Source organism: Entelurus aequoreus, linkage group LG06, assembly GCF_033978785.1.
Source record: "Entelurus aequoreus isolate RoL-2023_Sb linkage group LG06, RoL_Eaeq_v1.1, whole genome shotgun sequence".
Classification (NCBI taxonomy): domain Eukaryota; kingdom Metazoa; phylum Chordata; class Actinopteri; order Syngnathiformes; family Syngnathidae; genus Entelurus; species Entelurus aequoreus.
In genome coordinates this window covers 61,473,221-61,489,726 of record NC_084736.1, presented here as the reverse complement: position 1 = coordinate 61,489,726, position 16,506 = coordinate 61,473,221, and the positions used below count along the sequence as shown (strand labels likewise).

The 16,506-nt window shown below is 40.1% G+C and overlaps 1 protein-coding gene across 1 annotated transcript; it reads left to right on the top strand.

Moving 5' to 3' along the window:
* Window positions 1-253: 253 nt before the first annotated feature.
* Window positions 254-16,222, top strand: unm_hu7912 (un-named hu7912). The gene is made up of 2 exons (XM_062051130.1): window positions 254-403; window positions 10,849-16,222. Exon 2 carries the CDS (start codon window positions 10,896-10,898, stop codon window positions 14,097-14,099), a length of 3,204 nt encoding a protein of 1,067 aa, XP_061907114.1. The 5' UTR covers window positions 254-403; window positions 10,849-10,895; the 3' UTR covers window positions 14,100-16,222.
* Window positions 16,223-16,506: the final 284 nt, after the last annotated feature.

Here is a 16,506-nt window from a genome sequence, read left to right as displayed (position 1 = left end):
TTTTGCCGAGCCCTGACTTAATAGCAGATGCAGTGTGTATATTTTTGTTCCTAAAACTGCATCATCATGAAGGATGAGACTGCATCGCTTGAGAGTACCCCCAACCCCCCTCAACATAATTTGCGTACGTGACCACGCCTCCCGACGCATGCTCGGTCACGCCTCCCTCCCCTTCCGCCATCACAAAAACACACCCACGCACATTCACACGCGCGCGCGCACACACACGCACACACACCGTGTGTCCCCCGCCCATTACCGACGATGTGATGGTGAAGCAGACAACATGTAAGACGTCAGTGAAGAGCAGCGCTTGACGCATGTTGGCTCCCGTCAGGTGCGGCCGGGCTGCAGCAACACACACACCGCCTCCGACCACCGTCGTCTCCGCATCCGATCAACGGTAAGTCGAGTCCTTCACTCGAATCTTCCCTATTTTTTTTTGCAAACTCACCCTTTAAGTCGAGCATTTTTTTATTTTTTTAAATTTTTTTTTTAACCCCACTGCTAGTTTCTGTTTTGTACCCCCTGCGCAAATTGCGCAAATGATGTCATTCGCGCCACATTTGCGCCAAATTACACGCAGGGCCGATGGTGCCGCAGCACTAAAAATAAAGACCGCGCTTAACTAAAAACACTTCATTTCCTCCGAACTAGTCCCTTTTAAGCTCACTACATCATGCTGAAGTACAACTTTTGCATTTGGCCTCCTAAAATAGCTGCAAAAAGATGCATTAAGAATGAAAACGCTTAAAATAAACATGATAAAACTCATTTAAATAGCACATTTATGTTGCAAGTATCACATTCGTGGTCCATTTGTAACAGCCCCCCCCCCCTCCATGCACCCCCCTGAGATTGTTGGCCCTTGTGTGGTGAAGGGTGCTGTAGCCATGGAGACAGGACGTGGCATGCGATTTTAAAACTTGAAGGGTGAGAAAGAAAGCACAGAAAGAATGAAAGAAAGAGGTTTTGTGCATCTATTGAGGGGCTGCATTTAACCGTGAATAAGGAGTAAGCTTACATTTAAGTAGGTTTAGGCAAAATGAGAAACAACACATTTTTGCTACTTATATATGTGTTGGAAGTGCTGGAATTGAGCAGTCGTTCGTTCTACACACATTTTAACAATAAAACAGTACCAATCAATGTTTGTTCATATAGCCCTAAATCACAAGTGTCTCAAAGGGCTGCACAAGCCGTAACGACATCCTCGGTTCAGAGCCCACATAAGGGCAAGGAAAAACTCACAACCCAGTGGGACGTCGATGCGAATGACTATGAGAAACCTTGGAGAGGACCGCATATGTGGGTGACCCCCCCACCCCCTCCCCTCTAGGGGAAACCGGATGCAATGGACATCGAGTGGGTCTAGCATAATATTGAGAAAGTCCAGTCCATAGTGGATCTAACATACCGTATTTTTCGGAGTATAAGTCGCTCCGGAGTATAAGTCGCACCGGCCGAAAATGCATAATAAAGAAGGAAAAAAACATATATAAGTCGCACTGAAGTATAAGTCACATTTTTTGGGGGAAATTTATTTGATAAAACCCAACAGCAAGAATAGACATTTGAAAGGCAATTTAAAATAAATAAAGAATAGTGAACAACAGGCTGAATAAGTGTACGTTATATGAGGCATAAATAACCAACTGAGAACGTGCCTGGTATGTTAACGTAACATATTATGGTAAGAGTCATTCAAATAACTATAACATATAGAACATGCTATACGTTTACCAAACAATCTGTCACTCCTAATCGCTAAATCCCATGAAATCTTATACGTCTAGTCCAGGGGTCGGCAACCCAAAATGTTGAAAGAGCCATATTGGACCAAAAATACAAAAACTAAATTTGTCTGGAGCCGCAAAAAAATCAAAGCCATATTACATACAGATAGTGTGTCATGAGATATAAATTGAATTAAGAGGACCTAAAGGAAATTAAATGAGCTCAAATATAGCTACAAATGAGGCAATATGTACATATAGCTAGCCTAAATAGCATGTTAGCATCGATTAGCTTGCAGTCATGCAGTGACCAAATATGTCTGATTAGCACTCCACACAAGTCAATAACATCAACAAAACTCACCTTTGTGCATTAATGCACAACGTTAAAAGTCTGGTGGACAAAATGAGACAGAAAAAGAAGTGGCATAAAACACGTCCTAGAAAGTCGGAGAAAGTTATACATGTAAACAAAGTATGGTGAGTTCAAGGACCGCCAAAATTAGTAGGACAAAACGGCGCTCGCCAAATACTCGAATCAGTGAAGCATGTTTAATATAAACAGTGTGCTTTATAACAATTAGGGAGGTTTGTGTCATGTTTGTCCTCCTACAGAAACCATATTAAAACGAAAAATATATTTTTTTCCCGTCGTCTTTTTCCATTTTTCATACATTTTTGAAAAAGCTCCAGAGAGCCACTAGGGCGGCGCTAAAGAGCCTCATGCGGCTCTAGAGCCGCGGGTTGCCGACCCCTGGTCTAGTCTCTTACGTGAATGAGCTACATAATATTATTTGATATTTTACGGTAATGTGTTAATAATTTCACATATAAGTCGCTCCTGAGTATAAGTCGCACCCCCGGCCAAACTATGAAAAAAACTGCGACTTATAGTCCGAAAAATACGGTAATAGTGAGAGTCCAGTCCATAGTGGGGCCAGCAGGAGACCATCCCGAGCGGAGACGGGTCAGCAGCGCAGAGATGTCCCCAACCGATGCACAGGCGAGCGGTCCACCTCGGGTCCCGACTCTGGACAGCCAGCACTTCATCCATGGCCACCGGACCTGTGCCGCATTCACGCACTGATGGTGGGAGCAAGGCCCTAACCACGACCCATGGGGAGCAAGGGTGAAGTGTCTTGCTCAAGGACACAACGGACGTGACGAGTTTGGTAGAAGGTGGGGATTGAACCAGGAACCCTCAGGTTGCTGGCACGGCCACTCTCCCAACTGCGCCACGCCGTCCCCAAGTTAAAACACCACTGATAGTCACACACACACACTAGGTGTGGTGAACTCATCCTCTGCATTTGACCCATCCCCTTGTTCCACCCCCTGGGAGGTGAGGGGAGCAGTGAGCAGCAGCAGTGGCCGCGCCCGGGAATCATTTTTGGTGATTTAACCCCCAATTCCAACCCTTGATGCTGAGTGCCAAGCAGGGAGGTAATGGGTCCCATTTTTATAGTCTTTGGTACGATTTGCCCGGGGTTTGAACTCACAACCTACCGATCTCAGGGCGGACACACTAACCACAAGGCCACTGAGCAGGTTTTATTTTATTGTCAGAATGGCTGAAACTTTTTTCACCAAGTACCACCTCAAAAAACACTTATGGCTCCCCAAATACCACCATAATGACCAACATTAAAACACAGTAGCCTAGTAGACCTAAGTATTCAATAAAAACAAGGCATCGAGCAGCATATCTTCAACCGGGTTCAATCCCGGTACATCAGATTACCAGCCCAGCAATAACACTGTATGCCAGGGTGGGACAATATGTGTAATTAGGTCATTTGCCATTACAGTATATTTTTTTCATCAGTGACAGAGCAGAAAGGGGCTAGGAATATACTTACGGTAAAATATTAAATGAAATGCACCTGGGGATAGGTTGATTGGCAACACTAAATTGGCCCTATGTGAGTGTGAATGTTGTCTATCTGTGTTGGCCCTGCGATGAGGTGGCGACTTCTGCCCGAATAGAGCTGGGATAGGCTCCAGCACACCCGTGACGCACAACAGGGCCCCCCACAAATTATGGGGCCCTACGCACAGCCGCCTGATCTGCGTATAGTCTGACTTTATGTCCGTTTATTTCACGCTTTACTCAAATTTTCCGATAATATCGGCAGTCCGATATTATCGGACAATAAATGCTTTAAAATGTAATATCGGAAATTATCGGTATCGGTTTCAAAATGATCGGTATCGGTTTCAAAAAGTAAAATATATGACCATTTTAAACGCCGCTGTGTACACGGACGTAGGGAGAAGTACAGAGCGCCAATAAACCTTAAAGGCACTGCCTTTGCGTGCCGGCCCAGTCACATAATATCTACGGCTTTTCACATACACACATGAATGCAAAGCATACTTGGTCAACAGCCATACAGGTCACACTGAGGGTAGCGGTATAAACAACTTTAACACTTTTACAAATATGCGCCACACTGTGAACCCACACCAAACAAGAATGACAAACACATTTCGGTAGAACATCCGCACCGTAACACAACATAAACACAACAGAACAAATACCCAGAACCCCTTGCAGCACTAACTCTTCCGGGACGCTACAATATACACCCCCCGCTACCCCCTACCCTCCACCTCAACCCCGCCCCCCCCCAACCCCGCCCACCTCAACCTCCTCATGCTCTCTCAGGGAGAGCATGTCCCAAATTCCAAGCTGCTGTTTTGAGGCATGTTAAAAAAAATAATGCACTTTGTGACTTCAATAATAAATATGGCAGTGCCATGTTGGCATTTTTTTCCATAACTAGAGTTGATTTATTTTGGAAAACCTTGTTACATTGTTTAATGCATCCAGCGGGGCATCACACCAAAATTAGGCATAATAATGTGTTCATTCCACGACTGTATATGTCGGTATCGGTTGATATCGGAATAGGTAATTAAAAGTTGGACAATATCGGAATATCGGATATCGGCAAAAAAGCCATTATCGGACATCTCTAACGCAAACCTTTAGTAAATCAGGTCCAACGTGTTTATACTGTTAATATTGTATTTATTACACACATGCTGTTTGATTGAGACGTGCATCATGGTTGTAGTTTTCATTACCATTTTTGGAGGAGTTAAAAATTGCCATATCAAATCGTTAATGTTACACTTGAGCATGTATGTGGTATATCCTATGTACCGTTAATTAGCATTGAGGTATCATATTTTGAAAAGTGGAACCTTACTTTTACTTTTGAGAGTTTTCTATCGGGCAGGCTTGCTTTGTTGTCATGGAAAATTGCAACATTACCTATAGCCTCTAAAGGCTTAGTGGCCACATGCGTGGACAGCACCTTTTAGCTCTTATTTCCAAAGGTGTGCACACTACTGAATTGGGGTCTTATGGCCGCTTATGTGGACACTTATACTGCCATCTGGTGGTGTCAGAAGAGTATAACATACAATGGAATTTGGAAAAAAAAGTGTAAAACTAAGAATTAGCATGTCACTAAACATGAAGTACCCGTTTGTGTACTTATGGACAAAGTACATCATATCACAATATGATTCTTAGTTTTTATTCTAATTAGGGTCCAATAAGCCCAAATAGCAAAGAGAAATTAAAAAAAAGCATGTAAACAAACAGCTTGGGCCTTAAGAGGATAGAGACACTACAGCAGGGGTCGGCAACCCAAAATGTTGAAAGAGCCATATTGGACCAAAGATACAAAAAAGTAATCTGTCTGGAGCCGCAAAGAAAATTAAAAGACTTATATAAGTGTTATAATGATGGCAACACATAAAATATAATAGAATAGAAAGTACTTTATTGATCCCTGGGAGAAATTCAGCAAATGATGTAAATATGCCTGATTAGCACTCAAGTCAATTATATCAACAAAGCTCACCTGTGTGCATTCACGCACAGTATAAAATGTTTGGTGGACAAAATGAGACAAAAAAGGAGTGGCATGAAGCACGTCTTTCTGTGGCAGCGTCGGAGGAAGTCGTACATGTAAACAAACTGTTGAGTCACAGTCCACACAACGGTGAGTTCAAGGGCCACTGAAATTAGTTGGACAAAACGGCGCTCGCCAAATATTCTCATCAGCGAAGCATAAACACAAACATATCAAACAGTGGGCTTTCTAACAATTAGGAAGGTTTGTGTTGTGTTTTTCCTCCTACAGAAACCATGTTACAACAAAAAATATATTTTCCACCCCATTTTTTTTCCATTTCTATACATTTTTGAAAAAGCTCCATGGAGCCACCAGGGCGCCGCTAAAGAGCCGCATGTGGCTATAGAGCCACGGGTTGCTGACCCCCGCACTACAGTATGGCTTGAGTGCTTGTGTTCCCACCAAGTCATTGAGTTGGTGCCGAGACTACAACCGGACATAACGTTACAAGCAACAAAGGTATTGAAATATGGCACTGTCTGGTTTTACGTGAATAGTACCTGGTCGTAAACAACATAATCCGATCAGTACCTATAAAAGTACAGAATTTGGTATCTCTTTACAACTAATTTTTATTTATTGAACAATGATCAGTGTTTCCCATAAACTGCCAAGATACCTGTGGCGGTAGGGGCGTGGCTATGGGCGGGGTCAACATGACATCGTCGAGTAATTTGCATAATTTACTACAATGATATGATTTTCTTTAAAAAGGCTCAAAAAATTTATACTTACTAATTAATAATAACAGTTTTGTTTTAAACGTCCATCCATTCATCCATTTTATAATATAATTACAACACTTTATGTACATATTTATATACAGATTTGAACAATAACTTATTCACTGAAATATATTTATTAATTGTGGTTCTTACAAAAAATATATCTTATAAAATATAAAAGCTAAAATGTCTCTTAAAGCTCTGCCCCTTTAATTAGTGCATACTAAATAATTTAACTTTAGCCTACTACTACAACCATATTATTTACCAGCAACATAAAGTGAAACAGAGGCAGAGGTGTCCTGCCACAGTCAGTAACAAATAAACAGAAAACAGTAGTGGTCAAATACAAATAAGGCAACAAGAGAAGTATCCCACACTTCTCTTTTGTAAAGTAAATCTGAACAGCCTATATGGGCATCTACATCAACTATATGATTTGCCTGAGAAGCTGGACAGGACAAAAAAAAATAAAATAATACAAATATATTTTTTTTATTTTTTTTTTTTAAAATTTGTGGCGGATGTAATTATTTCGTGGCGGGCCGCCACAAATACATGAATGCGTGGGAAACACTGATGATATATTTGCACAAGTGTATTTTAGAAGAAGAAATACACAGCACTGCAGGTTTGGCTTTTGGGATTGTTTGTGTGTGAGCAGGCGTGATATTTAGGTGTGCTGGCGAGACATGGCAGGGACATGGCTGGTCAGTTCTCGTGTATCACGATGAACAGATGGCAGCTCGGGGTTAGCTTGTGGGTGAGTGCCATCAAGAAAGGCTATGTGTGCATTATGGTCTTTTGGTAAAGTGGCTTGTTTTGTTTTTATCATACCTAAGAAATATAGGAATCAATAAATATTCTAAACCCCCACAGTAAAGATTTTTTCATTACATTTTTTGTTCATTTATTAAAGCAGTCGATGGGTTTGTTGTCACGCTGCATTTTCAATCCAGATTGTAATCAGCTGAAAGTGTGCTTCTTCATGGCTAACAGTGAATATTTGTCACATTGTAACATAATTAGTCTATTAGTTTGTTTGCAATCATTATAGAACCTACAACTTCAAAATGTGATAGGAATATTAAATCTAAGTGCAAAGGTCTTAGTTATCATTTCCATTTGAATCAATTCCAGTACCAAACTGGTACTTTAAAAACGGTGCCGGTGCTTAAACTGTGTCTGAATTGATACATAAGAAATGGATAACATGCAACCGATTGATTGATTGATTGAAATAAAAATAAAAAAACAATAAGAATTGCAACAATAATAATAAATTAATAAATTAATTTAAAAAAATAATAGTAATAATAAAAATAAAAAAAAAACGAACATGACGACTTTAAATACTTCATTTTTTACATAATTTCATTTCAAAATCTGGTGATTCGTTAATGGGTCCGTGTACCTTCCGTTCATTCTATTTCCAATTCTTAAATGCAAATGAAAAAAACAAATTTCGGGCCATTTTTTCCATTTTCATTTCTGAAACAAAAGTTGGACAACTATTTAATGACACTTTTTAAAAACTACAATCGGACTCCTGCTGAACAAATATGTTACCGTTATGCTAAAAACATGCTAAACGCAAAGGAAAAGCTCAAATGCGGCTTCTGGTTCAATTTGTCATCACGCAGATAACCACACATTTTTGCATTTTGGATGAACGTATATACGATTTTTGTGTTTATCTGGAAAAATAAAAATCCGTAAAAGGAAAACAGCACAAAATCCAATTTTATGGCAATTTTTGAATGAAAATCAACACTTTTTTGTTTGTTTTCAAATCTGCCATGTATAATAAAAATCAAAAAACGTCTCTAATTTTGTTTTTTGATTTGCGTTTAAGAATTGGAAATAGAATGAACGGAAGGTACAAGGACCTTAATGCAACCTCACTTGCCTTAACTGTCATTGGTATAACATGAGGTAGTCCTGTCACCATGACTACTCCAGGCTAAATTATGTTCTCCATTACACATTTTTATCACACTTTTTTATTTATGTGAATACATTTTCATTATTTTTTAATCCATCAATCAATTTGATGCATGTTTTGTACTAAAACGGATTCATGGGAAATAAATTGTTCAGTAATTAGATTGTCTTAGCTAAAAAAAAAAAAAAAAGTTTAACATCATTACTTCCAAAGTCAACTCTGACCAGGATTCAAACACAGTTCCCTTGACTTAGCAGTGATGCTGTGCGCCACGGAAACCAGTGTGGCTATATGAGGACTTTTGCCATTATATATAGGAAGCAGTTAGAGGTACGTTTGTGGTAGAATTTCATATGAAGCGCACTGTTCATTCATTTATATTTTACGAATGCAGCCTAGATAGGGTCCAGCACCCCCCGCGACCCTGAAGGGGACAAGCGGTAGAAAATGGATGGATGGATGGATGGATATGTTTCTTCACGCAAAACGCCTCCCTAGCGAATCCTTACTTACAGTAGATCACAATTAGCATTGGTGATTTGATGGCTATTATGTTATTATAACAGTAAATACCGTTTTTTTCGGACTATAAGTCACAGTTTTTTTCATAGTTTGGCCAGGGGTGCGACTTATACTCCGGAGCGACTTATGTGTGAAATTATTAACACATTACCGTAAAATATCAAATAATATTATTTAGCTCATTCACGTAAGAGACTAGACGTATAAGATTGCATCGGATTTAGTGATTAGAAGTGACAGATTGTTTGGTAAACGTATAGCATGTTCTATATGTTATAGTTATTTGAATGACTCTTACCATAATATGTTACGTTAAGATACCAGGCACGTTCTCAGTTGGTTATTTATGCCTCATATAACGTACACTTATTCAGCCTGTTGTTCAGTATTCTATATTTATTTTAAATTGCCTTTCAAATGTCTATTCTTGGTGTTGGGTTTTATCAAATATATTTCCCCCAAAAATGCGACTTATACTCCAGTGCGACTTATATATGTTTTTTTCCTTCTTTATTATGCATTTTTGGCCGGTGCGACTTATACTCCGGAGCGACTTATACGGTAATTTCATTTCAAAATCTGGTGGTTCGTTAATGGGTCCGTGTACCTTCCGTTCATTCTATTTCCAATTCTTAAATGCAAATCAAAAAAACTAATTTCGGGACAATTTTTCCATTTTCATTTCTGAAACAAAAGTTGGACAACTATTTAATGACACTTTTAAAAAAACGACAATAGGACTCCTGCTGAACAAAGATGTTACCGTTATGCTAAAAACATGCTAAACACAAAGGAAAAGCTAAAATACGGCTTCCGGTTTAATTTGTCGTCACGCAGATAACCACGCATTTTTGCATTTTGGATGAACGTATATTCGATTTTTGTGTTTATCTGGAAAAATAAAAATCCGTAAAAGGAAAACAGCACAAAATCCAATTTTATGGCAATATTTGAATGAAAATCAACACTTTTTTGTTTGTTTTCAAATCTGCCATATATAATAAAAATCAATGACTCTTACCATAATATGTTACGTTAACATACCAGGCACGTTCTCAGTTGGTTATTTATGCATCATATAACGTACACTTATTCAGCCTGTTGTTCACTATTCTATATTTATTTTAAATTGCCTTTCAAATGTCTATTCTTGGTGTTCGGTTTTATCAAAAAAATTTCCCCCAAAAATGCGATTTATACTCCAGTGCGACGTATATATGTTTTTTTCCTTCTTTATTATGCATTTTCGGCCGGTGCGACTTATACTCCGGAGCGATTTATAATCTGAATTATTAAGACAACTAAAATTAAAAATATACAAAAAAAACCCAGGTATTACGTTATGGAATTTTTTGCAGAAAAGATTACTTATTATTTGTGTATTTTTTCTATGTTGTTAAAATTCAAAAAAAGTTAAATGAGGGAAAATTCAAGCTGCCAAAGCATCGAAATATTCACAATGAAAACACAACAAAAATTAGATCAATTACCGTATTTTTCGGATTATAAATCACAGTTTTTTTCATAGTTTGGCCGGGGGTGCAATTTATACTCTGGAGCGATTTATGTGTGAAATTACACCCAGGTAGTTGCCAAGGAGATGAATATAAATTAATTTGCGTCATATAACGTACACTTAACAGCCCGTTGTTCACTATTCTTTATTTATTTTAAATTGCCTTTCAAATGTCTATTCTTGGTGTTGGATTTTATCAAATATATTTCCCCCAAACATGCGACTTATACTCCAGTGCGACGTATATATGTTTTTTTCCTTCTTTATTATGCATTTTCGGCCGGTGCGATTTATACTCCGGAGTGATTTATAATCCGAAAAATACAGGACATACGCTATAATATAAGGATTGAGTAAAAGATACAAAACTGTGTAGGCCTTGAGATAGAACCTGCTCTTTAGTACATTCTGGTGAGGATTTGGATAAAGTTGCAGGTGGAAAAACTTATTTTCACTCTGTTTCCGTCCTCAGGTTGTTTTAATGTCACACTGAATGGAGGGCTTTGGAGTTCCATTAAGATGACCCGAACACATCCACCTGATCTACTGGCAACAACTCTACGGAATGTTCCTTTGTATCCAACCACCAAACACGTCCTTCCTCATCACTCTTTTTTGCAATGTGACTTGAAGATGATTGACAAACCAGAAATCATAAACAAAAGACACTGCCGCAGCTTTGACTTTCTTGAATCACTGGACGACCCACAGTCAGTCTCTTCACCAATGGAGTACCCTTTTAAGCGAGCAGAGCAGCAGATATCAAACAAAGACCTAACATGGAACGGAGCAGATCAACGAGGACATCTTCACTTTTCATCTCCAGATCTGTTTAACTCCAGGCACGTTCAGCAACACGCCAGCCAAGAGAAAAGCGGCCATCTCACATGGTCAGATTCGGTAAATAGAAAAAGATCGAGAAGTGCTCCAAGAATCAAATCCACGCTCACTCCTGTGCCCATCTCAGTGTCCCCTCTGGAGATCAACAAGGACAAGGTCGCCCCACAGCCACCGTTAGATACTTTCAGGACCTCTGCGACACAAAGAGAAGCTTATTCCTCCAATAGGGCTTTTTTGAACGAGGTCCACCCAATCAAACTGCAACCCCCTCTTTATGTATCTGATTGTTTTGACGAGGGTAAATCAGACAAACCAGTGACAACCCCTCATGTCAGGTGCCGTGTGGACATCAAACCAGATGCTGCTGTACTTCAACACACATCCAGACAGATTCCCAACCTGCGCCCTGAACGTCACGCTTGGCAGCGATACTCGCAGGCCGGTAGCAGCCGGGGTGTGTATGTCCCTCGGCATATTATCTCCTCACCCACACCGACTCCAAGTGAATGCTACAGTGGGGATTTTAGACAAGGATATCACTACACCACCAGCATGTCTCCCCTATCTTACCAGCATCTCGACATGTACAGAATGCCCTCGCAAACAACACCATATCTAAATCAGGAACAAAGAGCTTACTCCAACCCGAACATCCCCACTAAATTTTTTTACACTGAGGACCCTGTTCGATATCCAGTACATCCTTATCCTAGGGCTTACTTTCAGGATGATAGATCCAGTTTAGCCAGCCGTGGTAGTACTATGACTAGTCAGTACGATCCAAGGAATCGATGGGTGCATACCCTGCCTCTCAGGTCATATTACACAGACCCTTTTTCTAATCAAGAACCGGCACACTCTGTATATAGCACACCCTATTCTACAAGTGAGGCAGGGTCATACTTTTCTCAAACCCCCACCAGCTCTTACTATGGCGATGATCACCGCTTCAATCCATACCACCAAAGTTGCACTAATTTGTATTATAACAAGCCGTTTAACTCTCACGAGGAGCGGTACTTTCCATTGAGGCAATGCCACACGGAAGGCCGTCGCCGACCCCGCATGTCACAGGCTTTTTCAGAAGACTGGTATCGCTCAAGTATATCTGGTTATTCCAACCAGAGTTCTCAGCTCACCCCACCGAGGGTAAGGACAGAGCCTGGTGTACCACCATGGTATAGTAACTATGGCACAGAGACAAGTAGATTAGGGACAGAGGCTAAAAACCATTCAAAGTCTTGGGACAATATTCTTTATCCCCAACATAAGAAAGAGCAATCAGTGCCTCGTGGCCGAAGCTATGAGAACCTGTTTTACCAAGCAAGGCACGGGTCCTCTCCCAGTGTCACATCTCAACCTGTTATCCTTAACCTATCCAGTTCACCAAAGCGCTACGCTGCCTTGTCCCTCTCCGAGACCTCTTTAGAGAGAGGATCTAGCAATCCGTGGAAGAATACTAAAAGCAGCCACTGGTTTGTGACCCCCGAGATTACCATAACAGACAATGACATATGCGCAGGCAACAATGAGCGGCTTGGCGTGCACCCTGTCAACTGGAATACCCTAGACAATGAAAAGAAAGCTGCTCCAAGAGTGATAGACGTCAAGAAGTCATTCAACACAACAGAAATGACCAAAGAAAGGAAACGCAACAATGTCTCCCTTCAGCAGAGTCTGGAGCAGCTTGATGAGTTGTTAGCTGACTTGGTTGTTGATTACAAGCCACCAACCAGCAGGAAGTCTAGTGGGGACTTTCTGGATCAGCTTAAACAACTGATTACTGAAGATAATGAAAAAGTCAAGGGATCTTCTGAGATTGAAAATCTTGAATGTTTGAATACTCAGCTCCCTTCTTCTAAATCCAGTCCTGACACAATCAAAGACCTGGATAGTGGATGCGATGCTTTACAAAGAAGTGCAGAAGAATGTTCTCCGGACCACAGTGTGGGGGAAGATGAAACAATGGTGTGTGCTAACAACAAGTGCAAGCGTTCTGAGAATATGTTCAATGCATGCTTGTACTACAAATCATGTCACAGTTGCTACACGTTTTACTGCTCACGAAACTGCCGCAGGGATGATTGGGAGACCCACAAAGAAAACTGTCTGTACGGCCGTGTGAGTAGTGTCTGTAGGCACACACTCAAGTTCTGCAGAGAAAATGCAGAGATTCATAAAGCCTTCTCTCGTATCGCAAAAGCCGGGTACCTTTCTAGAGGCAGAGGTGTCCTCTTTTTGGGTTTCCCCAATCCAGAGACGGCTGCTCATTTTCTGGAAGTTGGGCTTGAGAGCCTCGTCATGTCCCCCACATACCTATCTCTCAGAGAGCTAGATGGCTTTAAGGACAACTTGGGTGAATACTGCAAGGATCTGCAGCAGGCGGGTAATGAATATGACACCAGTGAATGTTTCCTCTTGAATGTATCCGTAGCTGTCGGTGAACTCGTGCCTAACAGACCGTCACCAAGGGTCCAAACACCGACAGTTCGAAAATATGCAAAGGTATCCTTGGCTTCTTCAAGCCCGGACAAAAAGATAGTGAAGAAGGACAGTGAAATGGAAACTCTTATCCTCACCCCACCTCCAGGAACACCAGACATTGATCAGGAGGGTGAGGAGGGAAGAAAAGCCAGAGAGGTGTGCTTTGTCAACATTCAGCGTGAGCTCAGGATTAGGGGAGTCTTCCTTCGTCATGAGTATCCCAAAATCTATAATCAGCTATGTGAGTTTGTGGAAACCAACACGAGGTTCACTCCAACAACTATTTACCCAATAGATAAGAGAACAGGAAAACAGTTCATGTGCATGATCATGGCCGCGTCAGAGCCGAGGACATTGGACTGGGTGGGCACCCCCAATCTCTTGGATGATATTATTTAAAACGCAATGGAGAAGAGTGATTATAAGTCAGTCGCACTTTATGTGCCTATTGTAAATACATGAGTTTTGAGAAATTGAAGACTGACAAAATATTTGCATTTGGCCACTTCCCCTTTCTGCCTCGTTGACCTTTTGCACATGCTCACAGTTTTTATTCTCCTGCAAGTTAATAGATTGCATGTAAACTGGGCACAGCACAACAACTTTGGTGTTAAAGATGTGAACGTGTATTATTTATCATTAATACATTCCTGCTCAACGGTGTATAATGAAGCACATTTGCAGGATACGCACATCATCTTGCATTCATATAATAGACACATGACATGTCTCATTTAATAGAAGTCCCTTTGAAATGTTTTCTCATATCTCTTGTTTGTATTATACCCTGCAATCGTAATAACAACTGTTAAGTATTGGGTGTATATTCATTTATTTAGTAAACTGTATTTGTGTGGCTGTATTAGTTCATGTTTAATAGAAAATGAAGTACAATCGACACAGCCTTTTAGTTTTCCACCTCAGTAAGAATTTTGGATTGTGTCATGCTTGAGTAAATTGCTTTGTTGGAAGGTGGCCTTCATTTAGGACTATATTAAATTAATGTATAGATTAAAAGTTTTTCTCCAGGTGTAAGAGGTTGATTTAACAACCCTTTAAAATGACGGATTTATTTTCTTCAAGGCATGATATTTTTTATCAAGGTATTTTATTATTAATGTTGCTTATAACACACTTTTAAAGAAGACAAAGTTATAAATGTGATAGACGATATTGAATAATACAAACTAACACTTCAGTTTGTTTTAGACAATATGCAATCGAAGAGCAACAATGAAATATATTGAAGAATAATTATGTATTATTAATGTGGAATCATTCCTTGTGTTGTAAAACTTGTTTTTTATTTTTATTTAAATATAAATGATGAGAACGTTCATAAATTATCTGCAGCACTGTATATGCCTGCTTTCACTCTCATTGCTGACTAAGCTAAATCTGCTCTTTTACTGGATTATATCTTTGTGCAAGATCTTAGAAATTTATATTTTGTGATGTTTATAACATATATATATAGATATATAATAAATGGAATTGAACAAGTGACCTCATGGTTTCTCACCGCACCCCACCTCCCCAGCCCCCATCCCCCCACCACCACCACACACACATACTTGGTAATTGTTCTTTATGATTTTTGGGGTTAGAGTGTCCGTCCTGAGATCGGTAGGTCGTGAGTTCAAACCCCGGCCGAGTCATACCAAAGACTATAAAAATGGGACCCATTACTTCCCTGCTTGGCACTCAGCATCAAGGGTTGGAATTGGGGGGCTATCCATCCATCCATCCATTTTCTACCGCTTGTCCCATTCTGTCACGGGGGGTCCTAGAGCCTATCTCAGCTGCATTCGGGCGGAAGGCGGTGTACACCCTGGACAAGTCGCCAGGGCCAACACAGATAGACAGACAACATTCACACACTAGGGCCAATTTAGTGTTGCCAATCAACCTATCCACAGGTGCATGTCTTTGGAGGTTGGAAGAAGCCGGAGTACCCAGAGGGAACCCACGCAGTCACGGGGAGAACATGCAAACTCCACACAGAAAGATCCTGAGCCCGGGTTTGAACCCAGGACTACTCAGGACCTTCGTATTGTGAGGCACATGCACTAACCCCTGTACAACCGTGCTGGCCCCGGAATTGGGGGTTAAATCACCAAAAATTATTCCCGGGCGCAGCCACCGCTGCTGCTCACTGCTCCCCTCACCTCCCAGGGGGTGATCAAGGGTGATAGGTCAAATGCAGAGAATAATTTCACCACATCTAGTGTGTGTGTGACAATCATTGGTACTTTAACTTTAACATAACCATCTACTTCATACCAACCATAGGTCCTTCACACCAACAGCCATCAGACTGTATAATGCATATGTTCCTTCTTGACTGCACTTAAATGAGTATATGTAGTATATGTAGAAAATATTTATATTATTTATATATTATATATATATAATATATTATATATATTACATTATTTATTATTATTCTTGTCTATTGTTAGCGAACTGTGGTGCTGAATTTCCCCCAGGGATCAATAAAGTACTTTCTATTCTATTCTATCTATTCTACTTTTTGATTATTACAACCTTTGGTGTTTGCTGTTTTTATGCAAAAAAATAAAAATAAAAATACAGTATTTAGAAAAAAAAAGTTGAAATGTAATTTTTATTGTAAATCAATGCCCTAAATAGTTCATATTATTCATATTTTTTTATTGTAATGTGTTGTGTGTAAGCTATACGTCGTTTGGATGATTAGACCACCATCTTGTGGAAGACAGTGTGTATTACAGTTTTTTAATCGATGCAGCAAAATGAAAAATCATTGAGTTAAAGAGTTTATCGA